Consider the following 15,012-nt stretch of genomic DNA (forward strand, 5'->3'; position numbering starts at 1 on the left):
TCTCCAGGAACAGAGGGCAGCTTTTATTTGATGACTTCAGAGCAGAGATGGGTTCTAATCTCACCTCAGCCATGGGTCAGTCTGTATGGAAGGGCCCAGCAGCTGCCTTCTCTGCCTGTAACACGGGCCCCGCATAGTGGCCAGGGTGGGCTGGAGATCCAGGGGCCAGCGAGCACTGCTGGAGAAACATGCCCTCTCCTGCATCATGGAGGCCAGAGCATGCCTGACCTGGGGGCCCACAGTGGAGATGATTGTCCTGAGTGCCGACAAGTCTCCTGTCAGCAGAAGGAACCGAGGCCACAGCTCAGTGGAGCACTGGGTTTATTTCTGATGCAGTGACTCTCAGGAAAGTGGCAGATTTGGGCTGAGGGGTGGGGGTGGGGTCGGGCAGGACTAGAACTCCACCTTGCAGGCAGGGAAAGCCTCGTCCTGCATGGACACCGTGCTGTTACTGCCCAGCACCGTGACACCCAGCGCCTGGTGCTGGGCATGCGTCTCTTCGTACCACTCGTGCATGGCCATTGAGTCGAAGGTGGGGATCAGAGTCACCTGCAGGTGGGACAGATAGACAGACAGTGGGAAGGGTGCCTTCTTGGCTCAGCCGCTAGGCAGCCGAAGCTCACATGTGCTCTGTCTGCCTTATCTCTCACCTGGATGTCTACAGCCAGCAGCCAGCCCGTCCCTGAAGTCCCTTTCTGTTCCCCACAGCACACAAAGGACCCTCTTACAATCCAGGAGACGAGCCACGGCTCTGTGAATTCCTCTCCGTATCTCCCACTCCTGGCTCACCTGAGCTTCCCCTGAGCTCCTTGGACACACCAGGCTCGATGCCACCTCCAGGCCTTTGCCCACGCTGTGCCCCATGCTCAGACTCTCCCTCCCGGATGCTTTGTAAGCTGTGTGCAAGGCAGGGGGTGGCACACTCACATGCTGAGTGGGCAGCCAGGTACCTAGAAGCTCCTCCCTATACCTAAACTTGCCTCACTCTTCAACCTTCAAGGCTGTTTCAAGGCTTCCTTTGGGGACGACCCCAGCCCTCTTTCTCAACTGTGTAGATGCCACCCCCCCCCACCTGTTCCTCCTGGCCAATTCACGTGACAGCGGGCAGTTAAGAGCAAGGGCTCAGGGAAGGTGAGCAAATTCGCCCCACCCTGTGTCCTTGCCCAGGCTGCCCCAAGTGGGCGAGGAAATGGACGTGACAGGAACAGCATCGTGAGAACTGGGGGAACTCCTGCCTTTGCCCTCCTTTCCTTGCAGCCTTGGAAATACAGCTGAGTTTCTCTGAGACCCAGTCCCTCCTCTGTATGAGTTCAACATGAAGACACCAGGAGGCGCTGACTCCATCCTGCGCCAAGACTGCCTGAGGCCCTGGAGTGGTCACACACCTGGAGGTCACGGTCCCACTGCTGCTTGCCAGCCAGCAATGCATCCAGGACAGCCCGCATGCCCTCTTCCTTGTGCTGGCCCTGGCCGCTGATGACGTAGCAGAGCGCGCGCACCCTCCGGAAGAATTCCTCATCCACCAGGCAGGCGCTGCCCCCACTGGGCAGGTAGGCCAGGTCAAGGTAGACAGGGGAGCCAGGTGAGGCCTCCAACCCACCTGGCCGGCTGCCAGCTGACCCTGTGGATAAGAAGGATGAGGTCAGTGTGAACTCCTGGGACTGGGAAGAGGCTGAGACTAAGAGCCTGGGACAAGGCTCCCAGCTCTACCTGCACCTCTGAGTGGCTCCCTTCTCAGCATGAAGCTTAGTCTGTTTTATGATTGGGTGACAAGCCCTCCCTGGCACAGACAGTTATGTAATGAACTCTGCAAATACCCCTGGCCACCTCCTCATTCCTAGACCCTCCCTGGCCAGTCCCTAGGCACAGACATCCTCAGGGCCAGAAGGAGGGGACAATCACGGAGGTCTTCCTGGAAGAAGGGGTTTTTGACACTTGAGTCCTGAAAGCAGCTGGTACTTGAAATGCTCTGCTGCTACTGCAGCATCCATCTGTTCAATTACTCAAGGAATACTTATTGAGACCTCCCAGGCACCAGACCCTGGGGACATGATAGCGACAGAGAGACAAAAATCCCTGCCTACGAAGGCGATGGAGAGCCAGAGGTGGTATGGGAGGCATGGAGTTACAAAAGGGAAACTCGGGATGGGGCGGCCTGGATGGAGCTGGGGCAGCTGTACTTGGGGCCTCATACATGACCCTGAACCCAGAGCCTGTGCAAGGGGGACAAGGCCACTATTCCGGGGTGAGTGAACTCATAACCACCTCACGGAGGTTTTGGGCACAGGAAACCTACCAGATGCCTCACGGCTTATGATCATAAACATTGCCCAGCTCAGGGTGTGGGCCCAGAGGGCTGCGGGGGCATTTGCAGAATGCCCTAGTTTCATTCATTCCGGTGTTCCCTCACTTGAAACTGGGGACCGTGGTGGTGAGGATCCTGCTTGGAGCCTCAGGAAGAGAAAGCCACTGTGACTATGGAAAACGCAAGGGAGACAGGAGCGGCAGAGGAGGAAGGGCAAGGAGAAGACAAGGGGAACTGTGGGTAGGAGGACGGGTAGAAGAAGGGCCGGCAAGCTATGACCCACAGGCAAAAATGAAACCACCTACTTTTGTAAAGACAGTTTTACTGGAATAATCAGCTGCTTACTGAGATGCTTTTGTGCTACAAAGGCCAAGCTGAGTGTGGGACAGAGACTGTCCCACCTGCAAAAAGAACAAAAAAAAGTTTACCCTCTGGCCCTTTAAGACAGTTTGCTGACATAGCAATGCAGAGTCGGAACTCTGAATGGCCAAAACTGTGGCCTCTGCAAAGAGACCAAACTCCCTGGCAGACAGAGCCTCAGATGACCCCAGCATCCAGGTGCTAGCCTTTACCAAGGGCCCTGGGGGACCACCCTCTCCCTGCCACTGTGCTGGGAACTCCTAACCTGCTAAAGGTCATGGGCCCACCAGGGGCCTCCCTTGGAACCTGCCCAAGAAGGACATGAGGTGGTAGTTCAGTGGGTGCTGAGGCTCAGAGACTCGAGAGACCAGGGTGGCCAGGAGCCAAGGGAAGGCCATGTGGGGAGAGACGCCAGAGACACCCACAGCTCCTGCAGGGCAGGACTATCCTGGGCACTGGAACAGGGCCCAGCCCACAAGCAAGTGCTCAGTAACTATGAGCTACAATTATTATTACTGTTGTTGTCACTGCTTTCTCGCCAGGTAAGTCTAGGCCTGCGCTAACCAATGCAGTGGCCACCTAGCACCGTAACATGGCGCGTGTGAGCCCACAGGAGCTGGGAGTGTCAAACACACACCAGGTTTCCAAAACTTAGGGTGGAAAAAAGAAGGGGAACTATCTACTGATTTTTTTTATGTTGATGACATGTTGAAGAATCTTGACATAGTAGTATGCAGGAAAGAGTTAACACAGCAGGAGGATTCTGGGAGGATGGGGCAGTAGGAAGAACCAGGAATCCCTCTCCTCACTTGGAGGGCAATTGTATTGCAGCCTCTCCCCCTCAAGTTGAAGGGACTTACTGGCATTTAAAGGACTGCACATTTCTTCTTCTTTTTTCTCCCCTTCTGGGAGCCAGATCTTTAAGGACCAAGATATTCAAAAGCAACTACATGTACAGGGGAACTTAGACAAGAGCTGAGAAAAGACAGAGAACACCTCAGACCCACCTCTGGCATACAGACAGTCCACGATAATTAAACACACAAAAAAAGCCACAGCGAACCTTGGGGAAGGGGAAAAATTGGATCTCCAGAGTTACCCCATTATTACATTTAAACGTCCAGTTTTAAAAAAATCCCAAGGCACATAAAGGAACAGGAAAATATGGACCATTCAAAGGAAAAACAAGTCAACAAAAACCTTCCCTGACAAAGAACAAATGGTGGGCTTACTAAGTCTTCAAAACAAACTGTCTGAAAGATCCTCAAAGTATTAAAGGAAGACATGGAGAAAATCAAGAAAACAATGTATGAACAAAATAGAAAATCAATAAGGAGATAGAAAACATAAAAACAAACTAAAGAGAAATTCCGCAGCTGAGAAAGTACAATAACTGAAATGAAGCATTTACTTGAGGGATTTAGTTCAAGATTTGACAGGCAGTAGAATCAGTGAAATTGATGATAGGACAATGGAAATAATACTAAGTCTGGGGAACAGAAAGAAAAAAAATTAAAGAAAGTGAACACAGAGTCTAAGGAACCTGTTGACCACCACCAACATACATATTGTAGGATTCCCAGCAAGAAAAGAGAGAAAGGGGCAGAAAAATTATTTAAAAAAATAATAGCTCCAGATTTCCCATATTTGATGAAAGACATGAATATAAACATCCAAGAAGCTTAATGAAGTACAAGTAAGATGAACCCAGAGACCTACACTATAATCCAACTGTTAAAAGCAAAGACAGAATCTGAGAGAAAGCACTGCTAAAGGGGAAGTTTGTAGTTATAAACTTGTATTTAAAAAGCTTACATTAAAAAAGAAGATCTCAAATTAACAACCTAACTGTACACCTTAAGGAACTAAAAAAGAAGAAGAAAAGTAAATGTAAAGCTAGCAAAAGAAAAGAAATAAAGATTAGAGCAGCGATCAATAAAACAGAGAATGGGAAAACAACACAGAAGAAAAGCAATGAAACCCAAAGTTGATTCTTTGAAAAGATTAACAAAATTGACAAATCTTTAGCTAGATAAAGAAAATAAGAGAGAAGACTCAAAAGAGTAAGATCAAAAATGATCAATGGAATAAAGAGCCCAGAAATAAACCCTCACATATATATTCAAATGGTTTTTGACAAAGGTGCCAAGACCATTCAATGCCACCATGTGGTGAAAAAGACAGTCTTTTCCAACAAATGGTGTTGGGAAACCTGGATATCCACATGCAAAACAATGAAGTTGAACTGTTATTTAGCACCATATTAAAAAATTAACTCAAAATTGAGTTAAGTTAAGCCAAAGAGCAAAATATAACAACTAAAATTATAAAACTTTTAGAAGAAAACATGAGGCAAAAGCTTCCTGACAATAGATTTGGCAATTTCTTGGATATGACATCAAAACCATAGGCAACAAAAGAAAAACGACAAACTGGACTTTGTTTAAAAAAAGCAAAAACTTTGTGCATCAGAGGACATTATCAACAGAGTAAAAAGGCAACCCATAGAACGGGAGAAAATATTGCAAATCATGTATCTGGTAAGGGAGTCACATCCAGAATACAGAGAACTCTCACAACCTAACAACAAAAAGACAAACAACCCAATTCAAAAATAGGCAAAGGATTTAAGTCGACTTTGTAGTCTTTCTCCAAAGACGACATAAACGGCCAACAAACAGATGACAAGATGCTCAACATCACTAATCAGGGAAATGCGATTCAAAACCACAAGATACCACTTCAAACCCATCAGGATGGTTCCTCTCAAAAACAACAGAACATAAGTCTTGGTGAGCATGTGGAGAAACTGGAACCCCTATGCGCTGCTGGTGGGAACGTGTACAATGGGGCAGCTGTCGTGGAAACAGTACGGAGGGGCCTCAACAAATTAAATACAGAATTACCACATGATCCAGCAATTCCACTTCTATGTATTTATCGAAAGAATTGAAAGCAGGGTCTTGAAGAGATGTTCACAGCAGCGTGATTTACAGCCGCCAAAAGGTAGAGGCAACCCAGGTGTCCATGGACGGATGAATAAACAAAATGTGGCCCATCCATACAATGGAACATTATTCAGCCTTAAAAAGGAAGGAAACTCTGACACCTGCTACAGCATGGATGAACCATGAGGACATTATGCTGAGTGAAATAAGCCAGTCACAATAGGACAAACCACTATCTGACCCCACTTGTATGAATGAGGTCCCTAGAGGAGTCAGATTTATAGAGACAGAAAATAGGAAAGAGGCTGCTAGCAGCGGAGGGAAGGGGATGAGGCATTCGTGTGTAATGGGGACGGCTTTCAGTTTGCAAGATGAAAGGAGCGCAGCAGATGGAGGGTGGCGATGGTTGTACAACAGTATGAATGTGCTTAACACCACTGAACCAACCGGACACTTAAAATGGCTAAGGTGGTACATTTCATCACAATTAAGGAAAACTGGACAAAAATGTTAGCAAAGCAGGCCCAGACTGCCATCCTAAGGACAGCCACAGGTGGCAGGCAGGGGATCCCAGTCAGACAGTGTGGGCGCTATCTCCTGTCCCCAGCGCTCTGGCCTGGGGCTGACATTTGGGAACCGATATTTGAGAATCGCTCCCACAATAAGAGTGGCTCTCCAAGCCTACACCGTCCACACAGCAATGTGGCTTAGGCTGGAACCACTTTCCCCTTTCTGAGGTGTCTGGAACTGGGTTACGAGCCAGGCAGAGGTGCCAACGTGACCAGCCCCCAACAGAAACCCTGTGATGAGACTCTAATGGTCTCTCCCCTGGGGAGTCCACTTCTTCCTTGTTATCACAGCTTGTGGCTCAGGAATTAAGTATGTGGTATGTGACTCCACTGGGAGAGGACTCTAGGAGCTTGTGCCTGGTTTCCTGGGGATGTTGCGTCCCCCATCCTGTGTTGCCCCACCACCCCGTGCCTTTTCTCTGATCCTGCTCTACGTGCTTTTGTTCTCATACATCAAAACCAAGAGTATGACTATATGCTGGGCCCTCCTAGCCAGTCATCGAACTGGGCCTGCTCTCAGGAACTTCGACAGTTACATAAAACGTACTATTAACTTCACCTGTTCCTTTCCATTCACTGTGGCTACATGCAAATCCACCGTGACAAATGGGCTCACTGGATGCTTCTGTTGACAGCACTGCTTGAGCAACTTGGAATTGTAAGTGCTTCAACGGTGAGGCCAAAGCTTCCATTTTATAGGCGAAACTGAGGCCCAGAGAGGGTGGCAGGTGTGGCTAAAGCTATACAGCATTAGGGACAGGAAGACTTGGGCTGGTAACCCACTGCAGAATTCCAGCCCCCAGGTACTTACTTACCAGAGGGGCACCGAGTGGTCGTCTTGGGGACTGAGGACTTTCTGGACAGGGGTGCCCGACTTCCCTTGTCACTGGGCTCACTTCGGGCACTGAGTGGCCGACTGGTCCGCTCCCCACCAGCCAGCCCCTTGGTCTTGGCAGTGGTCACTGGAGTGGCTTTGGGGGCAGCAGTGCTGGCAGTGGGGCGGGCCAGGGACTTCCGGGTACGGCTGAGGCCCTCTGTCAGCCGGGCCTGTCCTGGGGGCAGCAGCTCGGGGTCGACCATGCAGATGCTGGGTGGAGTAGGCAGTGGTGGGGGGACCTTGAGAGGGTCGGGCAGTGGGTGGCGGCGAGGGACCCCAAAGCCCTCCGTGTCCTCATCTGAGTCTGCAGTGCCAGGGGCAGCAGGCAGCGGATCTGAGTCAGACAGCGTGGGCAGGGACTCGCTGACAGATGTGGGTGGGGTCTCCTCAGCCCCCAGAGCGCTCGCCTGCTCTTGGGACCGGGCGCTGCTGTCATTGGAGCTGCCAGGGGACGCAGCAGCTGGCGCCAGGGGCACAGCCTTGCGGTGTTCAAACTCACAGGGCGACACCAGGCACAGGTCCACATCATGCGGGGAGGCCGAGCGCCGCACCCGGGGGCCTCGAAGTGGGAGGCTCAGCCCAGCCTCACTCATGGGGGCAGGGGGAGGGGGCAGCACCTGCTCAAAGGAGACGGACAGGGACTCATCCACCTCTGTGGAGTGTGGGGAGCCCACCTCCGCGGGCAGGGAGGGTGTGGTCACTGTGGGGGAGACATCAGGCCCGGGCTCCCCACCCCTCAGCGGGCTCAGTGACAGCTGCCTGCTGCCCTCGGCCAAGCCTTGGCAGGCTCCAGGAGGCGAGGGGGTGCTGTGCGGTGGGGGAGTGCCAGTGGACACCAGCTGCTCCCGCTTCTTCTCCTCCATGCTGTCACTGTCCTCCCTGGCGGGGCTTAACCCCAGCTCCAGGCTGCTCCCCTGGCTGGGTGTGGCCACCAGCTGGGGGGCTGGAGAGCTGCAGGCCTCCATGGGGGGGCTGGCTTCTTTGCACCGGAAGCTGGGGAGGCTACGGGGCCCATTCTCCGCTGATGGAACCACCTGGCGGGGAGTGGTGGGTGCTCTTCGGGGCTTGGGGGCTGCCTGGGCACCTGGCTTCTTGCCACTAACCACAGTGGAGGCTGCCCGGCGCATCTCCCGGGGCTGGGTCTGAGGCATACTCGACTTGGGGTCCTTCTTCACCTCTCGAGGGGGCCTAGCTTCTCTCTCAGCCCTGCGAGGGGCCTCGGCCCGTGACGGCTCCTTCCGGGCCACCACAGGACGCTCCTGGGCAGGCCTGGCAGGCACTGTAGTCCGGCCCTCTCTCCTCGAGCTGTTCCGGGAGCCCACGCTTTCCTTGCTCTCGGCACGCTTAGGCCCTGCCAGATCTTGGGGGGTCACCACAGGCTCCCGCAAGAACCCCAAGTGCTGCAGGCGGACCAGGCCATCCAGGAGACGGGCAGGCGGTGTGCAGCCAGGAAACAGCACACGCACTACCTTCTCAGTGGGGCCCGCAGGGTGCCACACCAGCAGGGCGCACACGGAGGCCAGCGTGCCCTCGGCACCGGCCGCGGGCGGGTGCAGCACGTACATGTCCAGCCGGCCGACTCCCATCTTCTGGAAGAGCACCGTGGGCTCGGCCGGCAGCAGCCCTCGGCTCAGCGGCAGGGGCGCAATGCCCAGCCGTGCCAGGAGGCTCCGGGTCAGCTCCGCCTCGTCCTCGCCACGCACCAGACGCGAGGCAGCCTCCTGGGCATTGAGGAAGACGACGCCCAGGCTGGGTGAGACGAGCCTGCGCAGTCTGTCATCCTCGGAGCCCCCAGCGGCTGCGGCCTCCTCACGCTCGGCGAGCTTGCGCTGCAGCAGACTGTTGAAGCCTGGGAGGCTGTCAGCGCCAGCATGCGTCACAAGTACAGCGTCCACCCGGTCCAGGTGCCGCACCAGCTTCCAGAAGGTCGACTTGGGGTTTGAGCCACCGTTGACCAGCATGGTGAACCCATTGACAGCAAAGAAGGCGGCATCTCCAAGGCCGCCGGGGAAGATGTAGCAGCAGGGCCGGGCAAGCCTGAGGAAGCCCACAGATGCTGGTGGCTCAAGCAGCTCAAAGGGGGACGGCAGCTCCAACGACTCGGCCACATACTCCAAGAACTCACGCAAGCCCTCAGAGGCTGGCCGCTGCACTGGCGGGTTCAGCCGCAGCTGGAGCCTGTCCTGGAGGCCAGGTACCTCAGGTGCCAGCTGGGTCCAGTCACCGAAAGTTGGGCAGGTGATGGTGAGCTTGGGTGGGTCAGCAGGTGGGGATGCAGAAGCCAGGAGATCCCGGATCTGCAGAAAGGGAAAATGGTTATGGGCCACCTAGAGCCAGGCAACACCTAGTCCCTTGGGAAGACGGGGTAAGGACACTCCGTATCTTGCCTCCTGTGGCTGGGAGGGTCCCTTGTCACCCGCAGGACAAAAACTCAGCTCTCCCCCAGGTCCTGCCTCCCCTGCTCTCTCCCTCCCTCCTTCTCTCACTCTCCCTGCCACAGGACACTTGCTGTTCCCTCCTCTTAGGGCCCAGCTCCCTCCAGGGAAGCCTTCCCATCCCCTTCCTGGCTCTTCTCTCACCATCATCACATCACTCACTACAACAGGAACACGCGGTTTCCAAAGGTTTTACTCATCTGCCCTATCCAGACTAAGGGCTCCAGAAGGAACGCTGTCTAGCTCCATCCCAGCTGGGACCTAGAATCTGGCGTGCCCCTTGAGGGCTCGGGGGTATCTGCTGATCCACAGGCCCAGCCTGAACCACACACTATAGTGGGTGATGGGACTGGGCCCTGACAACGGGAAGAAAATGTGTCTACCACCACCTTTTCACAGAGGAGCAGGGGATGGGGCTCAGGGGGACAGCAGGTTACCGGAGCCACAGAACCAGGATTCAGAGCCAGGGAAGCAGAATGGGGAGGGGGCAGCTTACCTCTTTGTCCCCCAGGACCTGCAGGAAGTGGCAGGGGGAGAAGCCCCCTGTCTGGAGCAGCAGCTCCCCTGTTTCCTCCAGGCAGGGCCCGGACAGCACCAGTAACTTATGAGGGGCAGGGTCCAACAGAAGGTTTCGGAGCTGAGGGAGGAGGAAACTGTTAAAGGCCCTATTCTGTACGGTGACATATCTAGCACCCCCTTTGGGGTGGCCTCCAACCCCAAATCTATGGATAATCACCCCACTCAAGTCCCTACCCCGCAGCCAGGCCAGTGTTTGACTAGAAGCTGGGAAGGTAGCGCACGGGTCTCCTGCTGGGCCCTGCTCCCACACTTCCCCCAACTCCTGCTCATCCTATAAAGCCTGGCTCCAGGGCCCCTCCTCCTGGAAGCCCTCCATACAGTTTCAGGGCTCCCTCAAGCCCACTTCTCCCTACGGTGCAGCCCCAGTGCCGGGGGAAGAGGGGATCTGTCTCTGGCTATCTCCTTTGAGCCCCTTGAGAGGATTTTTGATTAGAGAAATTAACCTGTATAAGGGTCTCTAGAGGGTGCCCTGGGGCTCTTGTTCATTTTTCTCATACGTAATTGGAAGAAGGATGCAGACGTCCCTGAGCTAGAAGTATTAAGAAGTCAATTCAAACAACTGGGGCCCAGACCGAGGGAATGCACAAAATGCAATCAGTTGGGTCCTGCCTTCCCACTTCCACACCTTCCCTATCCCATTCTTTCCTCCCAGACTCCAGCCTTTCTGATCCTACCTGCTCTCATCATCACCCCTGAGGAAGGAATAAATTGAGGCTGGAGCCATGGGGGGTTGGGGAGGCTTCCTGGAGGAGAGGGTACTGCTGCTGAGTGCCCAGAAGGATTTTCAGGCTGGAAGTTAGGGACAGAGATCAGGATGGGACATGCGCAGATCCCTGCAGCCCGCTCCCTCCGGGAGCTGACTAGTCCCTACCTCGTCACACAGCGACTTGTCTGATGGGTTCAGGAGGACCAGGGTATCCAGGGAATCTCCGCGGTGGTGCAGGCTACGCTGACCTGTGGGGGAATCAGACCCTGTGAGTTTGGGGCTGGGCCATGTGCGCGGGGTCAGGCGGTCCCCAGGTTGAACCTTTCCTCCCTATGTGACCGCAGGCAGCCACAAGCCCCTCCGGCATCCATTTCCCGGGAACCCCAGCAAGGCAGAGCCGGCCCACATGGTAGTGCCACAGGTCAGGATGAGGCAAGAACAGGAAGCTTGCCTTGGCAGGCCTCGCACTGGAAACAGCGGTTACAACAAGGCCACCACCACTTGTGGGGCCCAATTCACAGCTATCAGCCCTGTGGGAGATGTCATCACCATCCACATTTTATAGGCAAGGAGTCTAAGCCCAAGGAGGACCAATGAGGGAACATGGGCCCTGAGGCAGGACTGTGGGAAGATGGGGAAGTGGCCGGGGGGGGGGGGGGGGGGGGGGAAGGCTGGAGCAAGGAGCTGACGGTGGGGAGGCCTTATGGGCCACAAGAGGGGAGTAGCGTTGATTCTGGGATGCCAACCCGGGTCTGTCCTTCGGAGCCCAGATGTGTTTTGAATATGGAGACCCAGGTCCCAAGGCCGGAGAGGGAAGGATATTCTAGCTCCAGTCAACCTTTAGCAGTTTATCACGTGTTTCTTATCACACACCCAGATATTGCCCAATTCAGGTGGGGAAACCAAGGCACAAAGAGGGGAAGTGGCCATGGAGGTCACACAAGGCTGATGTGGGATTTCCAGCCCCGCCCCCATCCTGTAAGAGGTCAGGAAGCCACCTGGAACTGCTTGGACAATGAGGCGATGGTCACTTCCTTCCCCTCCTGCAGCAGCCTGGACGTGACTCAAAGGGCTGGCTGAGGCAAGGGGGGCTACAGGCGATAGCCGGGTTCCACCCAGCAGCTGCTCTGTTCACCCCAGGTCACCCCAGAATCCCCAGGGAGCCACAGGCTATGTGAAGCTGGCCCAGGCATCCCAACTTTCTCCTCGATCTTACTCCTTTCTCAGCTCCCCAACTACTGAGTACCTGCTGTGTACCCGACCGTGTGCAGGAGTCACAGCCACTAACCAGACACATTCTGTCACACAAGGCCCATACTCCACCCTCTAAGCCCACCCAGCAGCCTCTCACTTTCCAAATGTCCTGTCCCTTTGCCTGCGCCCTTCCCTCCACCTGATACAGCAGCCCCAGCTGCTTCTCCTCCAAAAAGCCCCCTCATTGGAGGTCTCCCTGTCCCCTACACCTCAGCTGCCTCATCTGTCAAAGGGGGATAAAAACACAAGTTCCTGCCTCATAGGCTGTTGAGACAGCAGTGGCTCAGGGCCTACACCTGCTCTGCACAGGGCAGAGCTCAGGTGATTACTGCTATTGTTTAGACACTCAGAGAACACTTGCCCCGTGAACATAGAAGGGGAGCAGCTGGGGCACACAGGGTCCCCAGCCTCACCTTTCACAATGCTGGAGAAGGTGGCCGAGTGCCGGGACACGAAGACCTTGAGCTGCTCATCCAGGCTGCAGATGCCAGGGTCAATGTCCCAGGACCGGATGCCTGGTGGGGGTAGGGGAAGTGAGGTGGGAAATCAGCCCCCTCCCCTCAAGCTGCAGTGACGGCCTGGAAACTCGGAACCACCTCATGGCCCCTACGGGCTCACGGCAGCTGCACTGAGGACCCCAAAGTGTAACTTGGCATTTTACAGAGAAGATTCAGGACATCAGCAAGAAAGCCCCCACCTGAACGGTCATCTGGCCCCCCCCAGCATCTGCCTCACCCCACCATGGGTCTCACTGCTCTTCTCTACTGCTAGGCGTATTCCCACCTCTGGGCTTTGGCCCAGTTGTTCCCACTGTTCAACCCTTCCCACACCTCCCCACCCTTCAGGTCCTCTGTCCTTTGCATCCATCTGAGCACTCCTGACACTGTTTGAGCTAAAAATTCGTTCCATCTCCGCACTCATCTTGGGTCTATCCCGACCAGACCGTTTAGCCCTGTGACAGCAGGGCTCAGCCTGCCAATCGTCCCCACCCTGTGCCCTGCAGGGGAACATTCCCCAAGCAGATGAAGAGAGGTGTGTGCTGCCCCCATTTGACAGGCCACGGACCCCAGGCCCTGCCAATTGGAGAGATGAATGCCCTCCAACCACGGTGTGTGGTGCACCACGCAAGCGGGTCCCACCGTGCCAAGTAGCTGCAGGTGAAGTGAACCTTGCAGGTGCACCTATGACTCACCTCCCCAGGTGCCAAATCTCTTGAGTAGGCCGCACTCGCCCACACTCCAATTAGCAGCAACTTGTGGTGCCACGGAAAGTGGGCCCTGGGGCTCCAGGCCCGGCCTCCTCATCCCTGCTCCTCCCTCCAGGACATCCAGGCTGCTAAGACCCGGGGAATCGAGGCGACCCGCCCTCCTCTGGGCAGGCCCGGCGGGCGGGAAGCGTTGTAGTCGCCCGTGTTGCCCAATCGCGCGGGTCCCAAAGCCGGGGCCGAGTCCGCTTCTCGGACTGCACCCGGGTTGGGGCTGAGCAACCCAGCTCGGGCCCAGACGTCCACAGCCTCCCCCCGCGCCGTGCGCCTAACGGTGAGGGGAACCGAGCCCCGGGCCCCTGGATCACGCCGCCTAAACCCCTGGCCCAGCCGCCCGGCCCTGGCCTCCTGGATCCCGCCATCCTCCGCCCGGTGTCCCGGCCCCAGCCCCTAGGATCCAACCGTCCCCCACCCCCAGCACGGTCTGGCCGCCACACCCTCCGGGCCCCCGCCCCATCCCCCATCCCTGGCTCGGCCGTCCCACCCCTCGCCTCTCTACTCCTGGTCCCGCTCCCCCGCCCCGGCCTGACCTCGTTCGAGCTCCTCCAATACATAGGCCAGCAGCCCCGGGCACCCGCATTCGCCTCCCACCACGAGTAGCAAGGAGCTTGGCGCCTCAGCCACCCGGGGTACTGCCGCCGCCGCCGCCATCTTCGCACCGCCCTGACGCTAGGAGCACCCGCCCCTCTGGCCCCGCCCCCGCTGCCCCTGCCCCTTAAAGGGGCCGCACCGGAAACGCTGAAGACCCCACCCGGAAGTCCCCCTCCCTCCGGTTATCTGCACCCTCTTGGCCTTTTGAGGTCTGGGTTGGTGGACTCTTGGGTCTTGCTTTGGGCTTCTCTCCCTAATGATCATCCATCCGTCCATCCATCCGTCCATCCAACAAGCTTTGACTGTATGCCTACCACATGCCAATCTGAATCCCTGCTTTCTGGGAGCTCACCTCACATCACATCACAGTGGGCCCAATCAGGATCATGCCCAGATGCTCCTAGCGCCCTAGGTCAGGGCTTGAACAGAGAAAAGAAAGGTATCTTATAGTTCGGGCTTTGAGGGATGTGTGGGGTTTGCCAGGTGTGGGTGGTGGAGCAAGAGCACGTGAGGCAGAAGCGCAGAAGCGCATGCTCCTGTGAAGTTTTAGAGTTAGCAAAGGACAGTGTGTTTGAGACATTCCAGAGCACTTTGGGCCTGGAGTGAGGCAACCCGCTTCTGCACCTGCTGTGTGTCAGGCATTTTATTCCACTAGCTCATTAAGTACATGCCTGAACCTCTGAAGTATGTGCTGTTATCAGGGTCATTTCAAAGGAAAGGAGAGAAAACTTAGGTTTGGAGAGATGAAGTCACGGGCCCATAAATGGTAGAGCAGAGATTAGAACTCAGGTGGGCCTGATTCAAGATCCAGCCTGTGGCAGGGACTGACTGCCTGGCTCACAAGGGTACCCCTCCCTCCCCAATCTCATTCAGCCCTTTTACATGTGGCTGTCAATACTTGAAAAACCATGTTGCATCAAACATTTTGACAGGTGCCAGTGCCCATGCTATCTCCCTTGGGAGTGAGCTCCCCATCCCTGGAGGTATACAAAAGGAATCAAGACAAAGATCTGAAAAGCAGAATTAGCCTCCCTCAACCCTTCATTATCTGACTTGTTCAGCCCAACTTCCTCTCTAGTGAGTATGTAACAGTCACTAGCCACGTGCCGTCTAACGTTCTGACA

At 55.4% G+C, this 15,012-nt stretch overlaps 1 protein-coding gene across 3 annotated transcripts; it reads right to left on the reverse strand.

Moving 5' to 3' along the window:
• Window positions 1–304: 304 nt before the first annotated feature.
• MAP1S (microtubule associated protein 1S) lies at window positions 305–13,983 on the reverse strand. 3 transcript variants are annotated; one of them, XM_088792391.1, is made up of 8 exons: window positions 13,830–13,983; window positions 13,226–13,473; window positions 12,447–12,548; window positions 10,945–11,027; window positions 9,991–10,131; window positions 6,998–9,356; window positions 1,386–1,621; window positions 305–549 (listed from the first exon to the last, which is right to left on the reverse strand). In XM_088792391.1, the coding sequence occupies exons 1-8, from the start codon at window positions 13,946–13,948 to the stop codon at window positions 394–396; spliced, it is 3,444 nt and encodes a 1,147-aa protein (XP_088648517.1). In that variant the 5' UTR covers window positions 13,949–13,983; the 3' UTR covers window positions 305–393. The 3 variants fall into 3 exon arrangements, with proteins under 3 accessions (XP_088648517.1, XP_074194024.1, XP_019592536.2); XM_074337923.2 differs by lacking the exon at window positions 13,226–13,473 and having other exon boundaries at window positions 13,828–13,983; XM_019736977.3 differs by lacking the exon at window positions 13,830–13,983 and having other exon boundaries at window positions 13,226–13,716.
• Window positions 13,984–15,012: the final 1,029 nt, after the last annotated feature.

The sequence above is a fragment of the Rhinolophus sinicus genome, chromosome 15, assembly GCF_057876585.1.
Source record: "Rhinolophus sinicus isolate RSI-liver-muscle chromosome 15, RSI-T2T, whole genome shotgun sequence".
Taxonomy (NCBI): Eukaryota; Metazoa; Chordata; class Mammalia; order Chiroptera; family Rhinolophidae; genus Rhinolophus; species Rhinolophus sinicus.